This window comes from Callorhinchus milii, unplaced genomic scaffold, assembly GCF_018977255.1.
Source record: "Callorhinchus milii isolate IMCB2004 unplaced genomic scaffold, IMCB_Cmil_1.0 Scaffold2, whole genome shotgun sequence".
Taxonomy (NCBI): Eukaryota; Metazoa; Chordata; class Chondrichthyes; order Chimaeriformes; family Callorhinchidae; genus Callorhinchus; species Callorhinchus milii.
In genome coordinates, this window is record NW_024704743.1 from 9999232 (window position 1) to 10014890 (window position 15659).

General features: G+C 42.0%; 1 protein-coding gene and 1 non-coding gene across 2 annotated transcripts in view; one reads left to right on the forward strand and one right to left on the reverse strand.

The window, feature by feature from the left end:
- fzd8a (frizzled class receptor 8a) overlaps positions 1-14017 on the reverse strand; it is a 43932-nt gene extending 29915 nt beyond the window's left edge. The window contains exon 1 of the mRNA XM_007893485.2: positions 13958-14017. Within this exon, the coding sequence (XP_007891676.1) occupies positions 13958-13967 (10 nt within the window). The 5' untranslated portion in view covers positions 13968-14017. The remainder of the gene's footprint in view (positions 1-13957) is intronic.
- trnaa-ggc lies at positions 5303-5376 on the forward strand. Its single transcript has one exon. It is a non-coding gene; the product is annotated as a tRNA-Ala (tRNA).
- Positions 14018-15659: the final 1642 nt, after the last annotated feature.

Here is a 15659-nt window from a genome sequence, read left to right on the forward strand (position 1 = left end):
GCCTTCTTTTCATTCGAACCTCTCTTGTAGGACCTTGTGTGAAAGGGTCTGAAGTTACTTTGTTTCAGTCTGGTAGTCTTTCCAAAATGGGCTGCTGCATGGATTCTTTGTCAAGTAGTTGCCAAAACCAGGCCAACTGTCCACTCAGGGTATTCAGCCCAAATCTGTTTATAGGTGTTGAGTCCAGCTGTACAAAGGGGGGTATTCCCATAGTAAAAACCCAGATTTGCCTCCAAGTTCTTCATTCATTGACTGGGTTATGTAGGCCTCACAGTGAACAAACATACATAGTTGAATAGTAAACCTGTGGAACAGGCTTCCTTAGGAAATGGTTGAAGCAGGAAATGTTGATTCCTTCAAACACAGATTGGATAGTTTTCTTTTAGGAAATAACTTTATGGGATATAGTACATAAGTAGTTTGGGACATATGTGCATGTGACCACCAGGAAGGTGAACCAGATGGACCTTGGTCTTTTCTTCGTCTATCATTTCTTATGTTCTTATAGTTGTGTAGGGCCTTGATGGACACCAAGGAGGCAAGCTGCTTGCCTCAGTGTTGAGTGAAGCGGAGGGGACGAGGGTCACCCAGAGGTCTAGGCATCATTTTAGAAATAATTTATGTTAATGTTATGTATGGTGGTGTGCCAAGGAGACCGGAATGCTGATTCATGGAATGAAAAAAGGCTGCTCTTGTGCAAAGCAAGGACATTATATGGCTATTGTCTCTGACTGGTGTCAGGAAGCAGCCGTTTATAATATAAATGTCTTCATTCATTTCACTTCTGCTTTTGCCATGTGGCTGGAGTGCACAAGTAGTTGCACAAGAAACTACTTTATACAGCAACTTTCACACAAAACAAAATGCCTGAAAGTGCTTTGGAAATAAAATTACAGTGATTGGAAACAAAAGAGTCTGTTGTTATACAGCTAACCACGCAGCTAATCTACATGATCCCATAAACAACAATGAGATACGTAGCTTATCAGTTTGAGTTTGGGGAGGAGGGAACATTTGAATGAAAAGGGAATATATCAACAGTCACTACACCTTAAAGTAACTAGTCAAAGTGCCTTGAGGTATTTTGAAATGATAAGTTGCTGTATTGAATGTTTGAATACTTTGAATTATTTGAATGGTGTTACTGTAATATTTTAGTTAGTCCTTTTGCACTTTGGTAGTTCTTCTGACAATGTTGCATTCAATATTTGTCTCATATTATTATTTGACATCTTAGTAATAATTCTTGCATTTGATATAGTGCCTTATACACCACATACGTCCTCGAAAATAAAAACCTAAATGGGGTAGAGGAGCAAATGGATCTAGGGGTACAGATACACAATTCCCTAGAAGTAGCAACACAGGTTAATAAGGCCATAAAAAAGGCAAACCAGGCATTGGGGTTTATTCCTAGAGGGATATAAATGAAAAGCAGGGAAGTTATGGTAAACTTCTATAGAACCTTGGTTAGACCACACTTAGAATACTGTGTGCAGTTCTTGTCCCCACATTATAGAAGGGATGTAGAGGCACTGGAGAGGGTGCAAAGGAGATTCACAAGGAGGATCCCAGAACTGAGAGGTTATATCTATCTGGAAAAGCTGAACATATTGGACTCTTTTCTCTTGAAAAAAGGAGGGTAAGTGGTGACCTGATAAAGGTCTTTAAAATGATGAAAGGTTTTGATAGGATAGACATAGAGAAAATGTTTCCACTTGTGGGGGAGACTAAAACCAGGGGCCATCAATATAAAATAGTCACAAAAAGATCAAATAGGGAAGTTAGAAGAACTTTCTTCACATGGAGAATAGTGGGAATGTGGAATACAGACCAGTTGGGCCGAATGGTCCGTTTCTGTGCTGTGTATTCTAATGTATTCTAATGTATTATCACATCATTGAGATATCTCAAAGTGGATATACTGTAAAGTGAATTGACTGTGTATTTCGCCCACAAATATACAGTCAATTCACTTTATAGTGTGTTCTGTGAAGCGCTTTGGGATGTCCTCCCGACGTGAAAAGTGCTATATCAAATGCAAGGATTATTATTATTATTTTGTGAGCGAAACGCATTCAATTGCACACAGCACTGTCCCACAAACATGGATTGACTGACCAAAATTATTATTATTTTTTGAAGGGATTATTATCCGCAGAAAGTGATCCGTCAAACCCCCTGTCAATTTAAACTCACATTATGTGCTCTGGGGTTAGGCCTTCAGTTTAATAATTTCACAGGAATTAAATCCCACAAAATCCCTTTGTTTTAGCTGGGGGGGACAGGGGGTTATGGGTTTTCACACCCAGATAAAGATGAAATGCAAGGCATCCCCTGCTGTGTGGTTTTAGCTGGTTAGATTCCAGAGGTACCCCAATGCACACTCTGGGGTCCCCAAGCCTTAGCTCTTGCCAACCTGCACCTAATACTTTCCGGAATTAGGTAAGCAGATGTGTCCCTCCAGGGAGAGAGTGTGCATTCCATTACAACAATCTGTCTCTGCGATTTCCATGTGTAAGTGGGATGCATGGAAATCTAAGCTTGGTTTGGATGCTCCTAAACATAGTGATGGGTATGTGTTAGACACCTGGCTGACAAAATCTGTACAACGCAAGTCCCTTAACCTTAAAACAGCATTGACTCAGCCATGAGCCAGTGTGGACTGCCGTTTCCCACACTAGCCAACCTGATGCCATCACTTGTCATTGTGTCAACCTTGTGCCAACCTCATCACAGAGTTTAAGATAGCTCCAAACTCAATTCACACAGGAGCCCTGTTACTGAAAATGTCTCATTGCCCTGCATCTGTTTTGTGAGGGCTCCTCCAGAATAGCAATGGAGGCTGGCCAGGAATAGCGTTTTATTGTAATGTGCTACAGAGCAACCTGAAACATGACTTTATTATTATTCATTATTTATTACCTCAAGTGCCGTCCCTGATCTCTCACTGCATTCTCTGCCTCTCCCCCTTTCACAAGCTCAACCTTACCGGAACCTCCTCCTTCAGCTGTGCTATTAGACCATGGAATTCCCCAGCCAGCATTATTGCTGATTCAGATACTTTCAAAATATCTATCTGTCTGGCACAAGCTGTAATGTATTCTGTTCCATCAAATTACTTCTCTCTAAATCTGCAAATTGGCAGCGTTTCTCCTAACCTATTGGCTTGATGCTTTGCAATTTATTATTTGTAATAATTGCTTATGTATTGACTCTGCTCTTAAATAGTGTGTTTCATGTAATTCTGGATAAGTCCTGTTACGTGCTCCTGTTTATTGTATTGTAATTGTTTATGCATGTTCGTTAAATGGTCATTTGAAGTGTTCTCCCTGAGGGTACCTTTAAATCTCCTGCTTGTTCCTTCCTGGGATCATGCTGTACTGGATTTGATTCTCTCTTGTATTGTACTAAAAGTGAAAGAAAATAGTAATCTATTGTCTGTATTTGTAATAATTCTCACATTTGTTATAGCGCTTATAATGTTAAGAACATCTCAAAGAAATTCACAAAGTTTTGTTCTGTAAACTATAGTGACTGTATTGGTAGGTAAACATGGTAGCCAATTTATGTGCAGTGATATCCCACAAACAACTATGAGCTGAATAATCTGTCTGACTGTTGGTCAGGACAACAGGAGAGTCAACTGCTATTTACAGGACATCAATTTATGCCACACACTTCATACTCTTTTACTTTTTTCACGCTTTCTGACTCAAGGGGTAGTTTCATGCACTAAGAATCAAAATGATCAACCAGCAATAATACAACAATATTTTGAAGTCTAGTCTCATCAACCTTCCAACCTCTTTGAATCCAAACTGCAATCAAGCGCAGCGAACTGTCTTTCTCAACATCTCGTTAGTCTCTGACATGTTAAGTTAAGTTCAGGACAGCTGATGTGTATTCACTCGCCTTTAGTACCTGTGTCAGATTCTTTTCTCCACCATTCCTCCACCTCCTCCCTCTCTTGTTTGCTTACTTTTTCTCATAATTACATTGTAAGACCAACTCTTGTGTCTTCAATATCTTTCCCAATTGAAAATCAGTTCACAACTCTAATCGCTATCATTTTACACCCTAATCATTAGGCAGCTTCACATAAATACATTTTTTTCAACAAAAAAACTTCCTCTGCTCTGTCTGACAATGGAGTGAATTTGCCCACTATTCCAAGTGAGCTTTCATTCAGTAAAAGCACTTTAGAATTGCAGAGGGCTGAGAATTGCTGGGAGCTGTATTTGTGTCTCATTCATGCTTACAGTAATGCAGGAAAACTATGAAGAGTATGCAATTAGTGATCTGAGCAATGAATGGACCAGTTAATCAGCAGACAATAGACAGGGCTCAGGACCCATTAGCCCAAAAGGAAGTGTTGCCATTGTCACAAGCACTAAGAATGCATGCAGAGATGCCCTTAATTTAGGCTTCTCTGGAAGGAGTAAAAGTTTACAAGACTTTAGTTTAGCAAAGTGTTTGGTGGGATTTTTCTTTAGCTTTAATTCATTTTTGTTTACAGACTTCCTGGGATTTCAATCTGTTTTCATTCCTAAGACTCAAAAAGCTTGGGTCTTTGATAACATTTGCGTTCCATCTTTTTCTGTCAATTAGTCCCTTGAGTCTTTTAGCACACACGGTTATTGCACCTCTTCGATATAAAACTCATGGCACTGTTATTTCCAAATGAATAGCTTTGTTGAAAGAAAATTAAAAACGTTATTCTGTATTGGTTGATAAAGCAACAATGACACAGTCATTAAAACGCAAACAATTTATGCCTTATGTAGTTAATAAAGTCATTAAGTTTACTGAGGCAGGCAGCACTCTTGCTCTCTTCTGATGTTTATTCAAACATGAAATATTACAGCATTTAAAAAAAGACATTTTCTCTTTTGCTGCTAATCCTTTTGAGTGTAAGTGTTGACTCTGGAGAAGGAAACAAAACCTTGTGTCAAGTACATACTGTATACGGTTTTTCAAAACGAAATGAGAAAAGGAAGCATTGCTGTATTTGACAAATCATTTAAGTAACACTTTTGTATCAAAGCTGCCCATGCAATAACAGTTCTGCCTCGCACTGTCAATGCACTGCACGGTAAAAATGGTTGAAGATTGAAGACATTGGATTAATGTTAAGAGGCATGGAAAATGGGCATGGCAATGCGAGCAAGTGCCTGTGAGCATTTTTGAGTTGATATGTGATGCTGCGTTTATATTGTATGCTATATTCAATAGAAATGACTTGGCAACACCCGATTCCCCTCCCACCCACCAAGCCTGTTCTGTCAAATTCCTTCTTGGATTCCTGTAGTTCAGTGGTTAGAGCGCTCGCCTGGCAAGCAAGAGACCTGGGTTCGATCCCCAGGCAGGACGAAACTTTGGGCAAGTTTCCTTACTCCACACGCCTCTGTTTACCTAGCAGTAAGTATGAACTCGGTTGTTCATCGATTGGCGGATCGCTTTACTGGGGGTAACAATTCCTTAAAAAAATTAGTCACTCAATCCACGACCGTTTGTAGGACGCTGCTGTGTACAATTGGCTGCTGTGTTTCGCCCACAAAATATACAGTTAATTCAGTTTACAGTATATTCTGTGAAGTGCTTTCAGATGTCTCGAAGACATGATAAGGCGTAACATCAAATGCAAGGATTATTATCATTATTATATTCAATGCCATCATCTGATTTCACCATGTTGTTTCTCTCACAAGTTTTGCTATGGGAGCCATCGACGCTACTGCTGAGATAGAAGGAGCAAAAGTAAAATAAAAAACAAAAAGCTCATAAACTTGAAACTCCGACTTCACACCCGCTTCAGGTACATTGCAAATGGAAAATAAAATTAAATAAAATGGACTGGAGGAATCTCTGACCTCCCTGGATCCTCACTAACACCAGCAACATTATTTGTTTTTTTATTGTCAGTCTGATGGGCCAAACCATTGGAAATCTCCGCCTGGCTCAAAAAATGCACCATCAAGACTGCCACGAAGGATTGATTTCATTTTGACATTTCATTGCTAAGCATGACATCTTAGAGCCAGTTCAGCTCCAAGGAAACCTTGCTTACCTCCCCTACACTGCTTCTTTAGGGATTGTTGCACTAAGCAGTTTGTAGGGTACTACTGCCAACAATCAAGGGTAAAGACAGCACAATCTAACCCAAAACAATTGAAGCTTGAGAACATGTCCTTTGCAAATGAATGCATCCATTAATTGAGATGGAATCGTCTATAAATGAATAACTACCACAGTATGTTGTACCAAATACAGAAATGTTTCCACAAGACGCGTATCACTGGAACTGAAACCTCCTTATTATGTGATAATTATTATTTTGCACTTAACAAACAAAAATAATTAACATGTCACTGCGTACCAGACAAAAGTTCTTCTGCAAACAGAGTTAATTGTCCTGTCAGTAATGTCAGCATTGTGTTAGCTGATAGTGTGACGCATTTTCATTAGCAGAAAAGCTTAGTTAGGGGCCTGATGTACTTTCAGCCAATAGAGTATGTGGAGAAATCTCTAAGCACCCTGTAGTTGCTTATCAGAAAATAGACAGCTACCTTGCTTATCAATGCACTTATAATTTGAGTAATCTAATTCTTTTACCTTTTGTTTTCAAAATAAAACATAATTAAATCCTCAGCTAACTAACACTTCATTTCTCCTCTGAGTACCCCGTGGCTATCTCTTGTATTTTTTTACAAATGCAAAAAAATTCTTATGATCAGGACTTTGAACTCACATAGCCCACATTGACACTCCAATGCAGGGGTTTGAGATGTTCAACAAACATGAGAGGTGCTATATTTAGGCACAAGTTGCATTATTGCTATAGATAGAAATGACTCATTTTACTATTTGTAAGCATTGGGCTGGTAATAAATTTGAGCAAACTACTATCTGATCTGATACAAACATTATCTTTTGGATAGTGTTCCTCTGTGAATTATTGAAATGTGACAAAAATATTGCATGGTGTAATATATACAGAGCTATATACTGTAAGCTTTTCCTTCTTTTATAATATCTGATAGCATAGAGTCCACTTTGTGCAACCTTAGTTGAAGTATTTACTCACGTACTTTCAAGTTAAAGATTAACATCATTTGTAAATTTTCAGGCACGTTGTTACTATTTAACACAACAACACAACCTTTCAAATATGTCCCACTAACCGTCTGCCTCAAGTCTCGGCGTGTGCATCTTGGCTGCTGCCCCCAACCCGAGCTGCTTTTCCCCCAAAATGCTCCCTTATCCTGCAACTCTCCCACTCTGTCCTCCTCTCACTCCGTCCTCCTCGCCTCCTATCCCAACTTGACTGTCCCAGTCTCCCTCTGCTTCAGCCTGGGAACCATCTGTAGAACTCATCGTGACACGCACCTTTGGCTGTCCAGCAGCAGGAACACTGACTGTCCCATTCCCCACTATCACAGCAAGCCCCGCCTGATCCAAATCCGGGGGGCAAACCTCTTCTTCCTCACCCACATTCCCACCCTCCCTGCCAATCCTCCCACCACGCCCTCATTCCACTGCTAACTGGCCCCACCGCATTGGATCTACAAAATTTCTACTTCCTATCTAACAAGGCTCTCAGCATCAACGACAGCTTCGTTGATGAAAACATCGATATCTGGGCCCTCACTGAAACCTGGATCTCCCCAGGCGACATCTACCCCCTAATTGAGGACACACTACCTGATTATACCATCCACCATACCCCATTTGTGGTGGTAGTGTGGCCCTCATCTCCAGGTCCTCACATGCTCTATCCCCCTACTCATCCAGTTCAATCCCCTCCTTCAAGCACCTTACCATCTACCATCCCTCCAATCTTTCCCCAAAGTTCTCCTGATTTATTGTCCCCCAAGCCCATCCTCCCCAACCTTCATCTCTGATATCTCCACCCTCCTAGCTTCCCTCTGCCTCTGTTCTGAACGCCTCCTCATCCTAGGCAACTTCAACCTGCCTTTCACCCCCTTTTGCTCTATTTCCACCAACATCTCCTCTCTTCTCACAACCTCTCCCTCCACATCCACTCTGCCACCCACATTCATGGCCACCCACTCGACTTGGTGATTACCCGGGCCTCAGTGTCTCGGACCTCACAATCACTGATAAAGGCATCTTAGATCGCCATTTCATCCCTCTTAACTCCTCAATCCCTCTCCCACCACCATCCAACCCAGCTCCATGTCCTACTGCCCCTGGAAAAAAAATCTTCCCGCACTCCCTCTTCACTGTAAAGGGGTCATCTGAACTCCTCCCCCTCTGGCCTACCTCCCGAACTGACTTACGCTTGGTCACACAACTCCATTCTCGATGCCTTTGCCCGATCCACCTCTTACTCACGCAACTCACCCTGACAAACCAGCCACCTCCGCTCACTAAATGGTCAGGTGCATGCCGCTGCAGGCACCTGGCTCAAATCTGATTTAACGATCCATCAGCAGATCTGGCTGGATCACTTAAAAACTTACTGGTCCACCATTGCCTCCGATAAATCGTCCTTCTACTCCAAGATAATCTTGGAGGCCAAGGACAACCCGAGGCTTCTCTTCTATCAACTGGCTCCTCCATTCACCCTTTCACACCTCGCCTATGCTCACCTCCAACTGCGAGGAGATGCTGGATTTTCTTGAGATCAAAATCGAGGGGATCCTTTCAGCTGCCTCTGCCCTCCCAACCACCACCCCCTTCCCATCCCTCCCTCCACATCTTTGAACTTGTCTCTCCCTCCTCTCTCACCACCACTATAACCCTCATGAAGCCCATCACCTGCTCCCTCGACCCCATCCCTATCCCTCTCCTTACCTCCCAGCTTCACCTTCTCGCCCCTTTACTCTTAGATCTCGTCAACCTCTCCGTGTCAACTGGCACTATTCCCACCCACTGAAACCAGCTATCATCATGCCTATCCTAAAAAAACTTCTCTAGACCCATCCCTGCTCACTAACTACCACCCCATCTCCAACCTTGCCTTCCTTTTCAGGGTCGTTGAAAGAGTTGTTGCTTCCCAGCTTCATTTCTTCCTCTCTTGCCACTCCCTTTATGAACCCTATCTAATCAGGTTTCTGTTCTGCTTGCAGCACGGAAACAGCCCTGGTCAAGGTGACAAATTACATTCTGTCCATCTGTCTCCTCATCCTCTTCGACCTCTCTGATGCCTTTTACACTATGGACCACTCTATCGTCCTCCACCGCCTCTCCTCTCACCTTAATCTTCAAGGTTCTGTCATTGAATGGTTCAGATCCCATCTCTCACACCAGCTCCATTTTGTCTTCGCAAATTGCTTCTCCTCCAGCCCATGCACCATCTTGTGCAACGTTCCTCAGGGCTTGGTCCTCTCCTCTGTAAACCTGTACATGCTCCCTCTTCGTGACATCATCTGCAGACATGGAGTCAATTTTCACATGTATGCAGATGACACCCAACTTTATCTCTCAGCCTCCACCCTCGACCCCAGGACAACTGATGTCCTGACAGACTGCTGTCAGACATCAGGGCTTGAATAAGAGCCAACTTTCTACAGTTGAACGTCAGCAAGCCCGAGGCTCTCCTGAATGGCTCGCGCTAGTGCCTCTGCACCTCAGACACTGGCAGCATCAGCATCCATGGATGCACACTCCACCTCACCAAGTCAGTCAAGAACCTAGGCATCTTGTTCGACCCTCAACTGTTCTTTCTCCCCCACATCCATGCCATGATCCGCTCTGCTGTCCCCCACCTCCGCAACATTGCCCGAATCTTCCTTCCACAAGCTGCAGATCATCCAGAACTCGCAGCTTGTGCCCTTTCCCATACCAGGCTCCATGATCCCATCACACCCACCCTCGCCCAGCTACACTGGCTCCCCTCCCTCAGAGATTGAGTGCAAAATTCTCGTCCTCACCTCCAAATCTCTCCGACGTCCTGACCCCTTATCACCTTGTCCGCTCCCTCCACTCAGCAGGTTCCGGGCCTGCTCCATGTCCCCTGCCCGGCTCACCCCACCATCGGTGGTGGGCCTTCAGCCTCTCTGCCCCCACCCTCTGGAACTCCATCACACACTCCCTTCGCCTTGCCTCCTTCAAGACACGCCTCAAGACTTGCGCTTTCAGGCACCCTCCCTGATCTCAACAGCCCCCCACCCGCCCGCCCGACTTAAAAGGCGCTCCTGGAACATCCCCCCGACGTGAAAGGTGGTCTACAAATGTAATTTTGTATTATGTTGTATGAATCTACATAAAGACATCATCTTAACGTTCAACTGTGATGTACAATTGCTGCCGTGTGGTAGCATTTTGACCCGAATCAAACAATTTTCACATCTAGATTGGTGCAGACTGTGAATGCAGCACAGATGCAAAGCAAACATGTTGTATTTTATCAAAGTAGCAGTTTGACTCTTTACTTAAGTACAAACTGCTTGTAAACCTAATTGTCATGTAACGTTCATGCTTAGATGTCATGCTGTTAACTCACATGCTCACTTGAATGTTGAACACTGCAAAATCAATGAATGATTCCTTACTGCTGGGTGTGGTACCATTTTGGGAGGGGAGAGTCATGTAAATTATATTGTTTCAAATGCGCTTTATTAAGAGGGCTCCTGTTTCTCAGCTACACCTGACAACCAATATAAAGCCTTCTCTCCTGCAGTGTGATCGATCCCAGCTTTGTGGTCTCTCCTAAATACCTGTAACAGAATGTATATCAAACATTGACATGAAAATGTGATGCACTGCATGAAATTGTCAACAATTCTGGAAGATTTAATATATCTGTTACAAAACAAAACAAATCCCCTAAATTCCTATCTAGTGACTGCTGGAACATGTGTGAATGTCAGGTGAGAACAGGATTGCGCTCAGCTGTTTTGCCTCTAACACATAGTGTCCATGGATGATATCTCCTGTCCCTTGCACAGTAGTGGTAGTGGAGTGATGTTTGTGTGTGTGTGTTGGGGAGGGGGGAGCAGTTGAGGCCAACTGCATAACTTAGTGAAGTACAGTTGCATTAAAAATCTTGCATTATGAAATGCATTATAAAAACAGGCCTTAGAAGTATTAATTGCTCTAAACCAAAAAAAAATCAATTAATGTACCCTCTAATTATTGCGTTCAGTTATTTTAATATGCAGAGTAAGGCCACTGCAAAAGTTGGCAGTGAAAATACAAGGCAATTCAAACACAGCTTGTAGCAATATACCCATGTGGAATTATGTTTGTGTTTCTGCATGCTGCTTTGATGCCAAGGCTACGATTTATGCCCAGTCTGTATTTACGCAATAAATTGATATATAATTGTCCCCGTAACCCAAAGGTTGGTAGCTTCAATGTGATCCAATTTTAAAGTGGCGCCTTTATTGCTACTTATTGATTTGTGGGATATTTTTTCTGCCCCTTCCATTCACTGCACATTTCAAGATAAACTATGAATACAATAAATATTGTTCAGTCAGAGCTTCTAACACTATATATGTGTAAATATCATGCTGATTTTAACGTGTGTAGTCAGACTAAAAAATGCATGCCCCGCCTTAAAGTTCAGGCTTGTTTTTCTTTCTACTTCGGTAGGCTTTTACAGGCATCATGTACTTTGCCCTCGTCTTTCTTCAACTGGGACAGTGAATGTTGGCATTATTGAGCTGTGTGTTTAGTGGTTGCTATACATTCTAGTTGAGTCTGATATTATCTTAGCCTTTGTATTCTCCATTATCTTGGAAATGGTTTAAATTGTGGAGTCCTGTAAGGTATTGGTTAGAGCACTCGCCTGGCAAGCAAGAGCACCCGGTTTTGATTCCTGGGCAGGGAGAAAGATTAGGCAAGTTTCCTTACTCCACACGCCTGTTTATGCAGCAGTAAGTAGGAGCCTGGTTAATCGATTAGCAGGTTGCTTTCCAAAGGTAATAATCCCTTAAAAAATTTAGTCACTCAATGCAACATTGTTTGTGAGAAACTGCTGGGTGCAATTTGACTGCTGCATTTCACGCACAAAATATGGTCAATTTACTTTACAGTATATTCTGTTAAGTGCTTTGAGACGTCTCGACGACATGATAAGGCATTATATCAAATGCAAGGATTATTATTATTAGGTCTGCGATGTTTTTTTTCACATGATTTACCGCATCCTATCCCACTCACTTGCTCTTATCTTTTAATGTACTTCATTTAGAAGAGGATTGAAATCCTAGTTCAATCTCAATTTTGAAGACAGTTTGTTTTAAAAATTGAAAAAACAGCTTCAGAATTAAGACTAGATTTTTCAAAATGCTGCCCAATGTATCCACATGTGAGTGTGCCTCCAGCTTTTTGCCTGCAGCTGACTGATATTGTGTAATAAGGGCTGCAAGAGTTCATGTTGTTGGAACTTATCATCGTGGCATTCATCCACCGGTGTGTCAAGCAAAAGGGTAGTTGCCTCACTAAAAAACTAACCACCTTGTCAAGTATCAGAACCTCTACAGCACAGAAAAGGGCCATTCACTCATCCCTTGCTTCAAATCAGAAACTGCTCTCCTCCTTAATACTTTCCCTGAAGTGGAATAAAGAGTTCACAAGATCACAACAGAAGTTCAGATGAAGAAGACCCTTCTGTCTATCTGATCTTGTTAGTCCAAAGTATCCACTCTACCATCCTCCCAATGCAGCATCAAGCAATTTCTTAAATGCATCCTCACCTATTGTTCTGTTGCCTTGACATGTCTGAACGGGTTACCTTCCTGATAACCTGTTCCAGTTGTCAATTACCCTCTGGGTAAAAGTTTGTATTGAACTTGCCCTTTGTAACCCCAAACCTACGCCCTAATTTTTTTTTGGTCAGCCGGGGGGGCGTCTGACACTTATAAAAACCCATCACAATGCTTAAGAGTATCCAAACCAAACTCATATTTCCATACATCTCACCTACACATAGAAATTTAAGAGATATTTGTTGGGATGGAATGTGCACTCTCTTCCTGGAGGATACATTCTGCTTACCTATATTCCGAGGAAGTATTAGGCACAGGTTGGCAAGAACAAAGAGCTTGGGGCCCCCAGAGTGTGCGTTGGGTAACTGCTGGATTCTAACTAGCTAAAACCACAAAACTTGCCACTGAAAGCACTGCCTAACAAGTTATCCCACTGCTTGTACAGCTAGGACTATCGTACCCATTAGGGCTTTGGCTTCCAGTGCTCTATTGTCCTGTTGCTATGGCATATCTGAAAGCATTGTTCTGGGTTGTTCTCAATCCAATTTAAAATTTACCTCTATAAAATCACCTCTGGGGGTGTCTCTTTTCAAGGCTGAATTCTCCCATGTGTTCACTCACAGAGCTCCAGAGCACTTTGGGGAGTGGAGAGTTCTGACCTGGTTTGCAAGCAGCACATTTGGAGCTCCATTCCAGAACTGAGAATTTGTTTTGTTTTTAAACAAATATATCTATTAGTATGTAAAAAATATATTTCTACTTTCCTCAAGAAAAACACAACCGTGACAAAAAAAAAATTTCACAAATATTCTTCGCTCCCATTCAATCCGCCCCATCCTCTTATTTCCCAAGCAAATGTATAAATTATTATATAAACACTACATTCCACAAAAGACAGAACAGAACAGACTGTAACAGAAAAAAACAGAAAAACTAGTTCCTTCAAAAAAATTGGTTATTCAATCCACGACTGTTTGTGGGACACTGCTGTGTGCAATTGGCTGCCGTGTTTCACCCACAAAATAAACAGTCAACTCATTTTACAGTATATTCTGTGAAGCGTTTGAGACGTCTCGAAGACGTGATAAGGTGCTATATCAAATGCAAGGATTATTATTATTATAAACAACCCAACTGATTCAAACCCATTAAACATGGTACCGTTTCGTCGAGTGGAGGGACCAGGGCCTCGGTCCTGTGTTCTGCTGTCTTTATCTACAGGGAGCAGTTACACTTTTGAGCTAATCCCAGTTCTGATGATGTCCTACACTTACCGGATGGCATGCCAAATTCTCCACTTCACTGCTCCCCTCTTTATGGGGAGAGACTTATATGTACACACTCACGCACACATTACATTTTGGGATGCTCTCTGTGGACTGAGAAGTGGATGAATCAATGCAGTTGAATGGTTATCACTGAAAAGACCTGTCAAATGCTCTGAGGGAAAAACTGTCCACAGCTGCTTCTGAAAGAGGACACCCTGATCATGTCATTGCATTCACCCCACTCCATTGTGAGAGTCATGATTGGTCCGTTTTTTGAGTGTTTGTGACACAATTATGTTACTTTTTCTGAAGTGTTTACACTCTCCATTATGCTCTGGCGTACCTGTAAATTTAATTTGTATATATATATATAGAGATATCAAGAAGACTCAAAGTGCTTCACATAATATACTATGAAGTGAATTGACCGTATATTTTGTGGACGAAATGTGGCAGCCAATTGCTCACAGCAGTCGTGGATTGAAATGACCAATTTATTTATCCACCCTAGTCAAACAGTCTGTCAGCACTTATTACTGTCTAAGCTCTTAAAAGAAGAATGCGAAGAGGTGACTGGGAATAGTTAAAACAGAAGGAGTACTTTTTGTAGAGAGTGCTTCCCCATCTGTATTATTTTTAAAAATTCTTAAATAAGATATCTCCTATTTGAGCAGCATGCCCCACAGGCTTGTCGTTTGACATCTCCGCTCACATCTTGGGTTCTTCTGGTGATGTATGCTCCAGCAGTGGCCTGCATGTTCCCAGGGAGGATCCATTCATTATAACAGGGCTCATTGCTTACGGCAGGTCTGGAGGCTGATCTGAAAGAGCCTAAGGCATCAAAACCCTATGACCACAGCCTTTCCTTGTTTCCAAAAGCAGTCAAATTGAATTATTAGGGTTTGAAATCCAAGCAAGCACCAACATCTATGTCACAGGTGCTATGTCCCATTGTACTACATGGAACTGCACAGAATGTTACAGCATGGAAACAGGCCATTCGGCCTAATCAAGCTCGCCAGTGTTTATACTTCACATGGGCCTCCACTCCACTTTGGTCCAGGGTGCCCCCCACAGTTTGAAAACCCATGCCCAAAAGGGAAAGATGATCATTACACACTCAGTTATTTGAACTGCCTCTAAACAACACTGAGGCCCAACATTCTTTCCGGTCTTAAAGCCTGATTTGCTCCTGATTTGGAAGCAGTTTTTTCTTTCAGAAAGTATGGAAATCCGACATCCAAATTCAGACTGAATTGCAAAATTCTGCACCATATTAGAATTTTGTAGCAATGGTCTTTAGGCTTAGACCATTAGATGAATTTGGGCTTACAACACCCCTTATTAGCTGAACAACAGGCAAGCTAACTCATCAGTGCTTCACAAAGATTCTAGCAGGAGTTGCTCTGCAAGTGAATATAGGGTCCTCAGTGTTGCAGACAACACAGGATGAAACCCAGACATTACATACTGTTGCATACTTCTAGTAAAATGACAGATAACAGTTTTAATAAGCAGCACCAAGCAGAGCCTATGTCTCTGGAGGGAATTGCCTGATTTTACACAATGTTCATTTTGTTTTCTCTATTTTCCCACTCTCCAATTCAGCGCTTTCTATACAACAAATAAACAACTGCAATGTGATTTTAACTAATGAATAACACATCATAAATGTAGGACTGTAATAAAGTAAACATTTCAGTAGTTG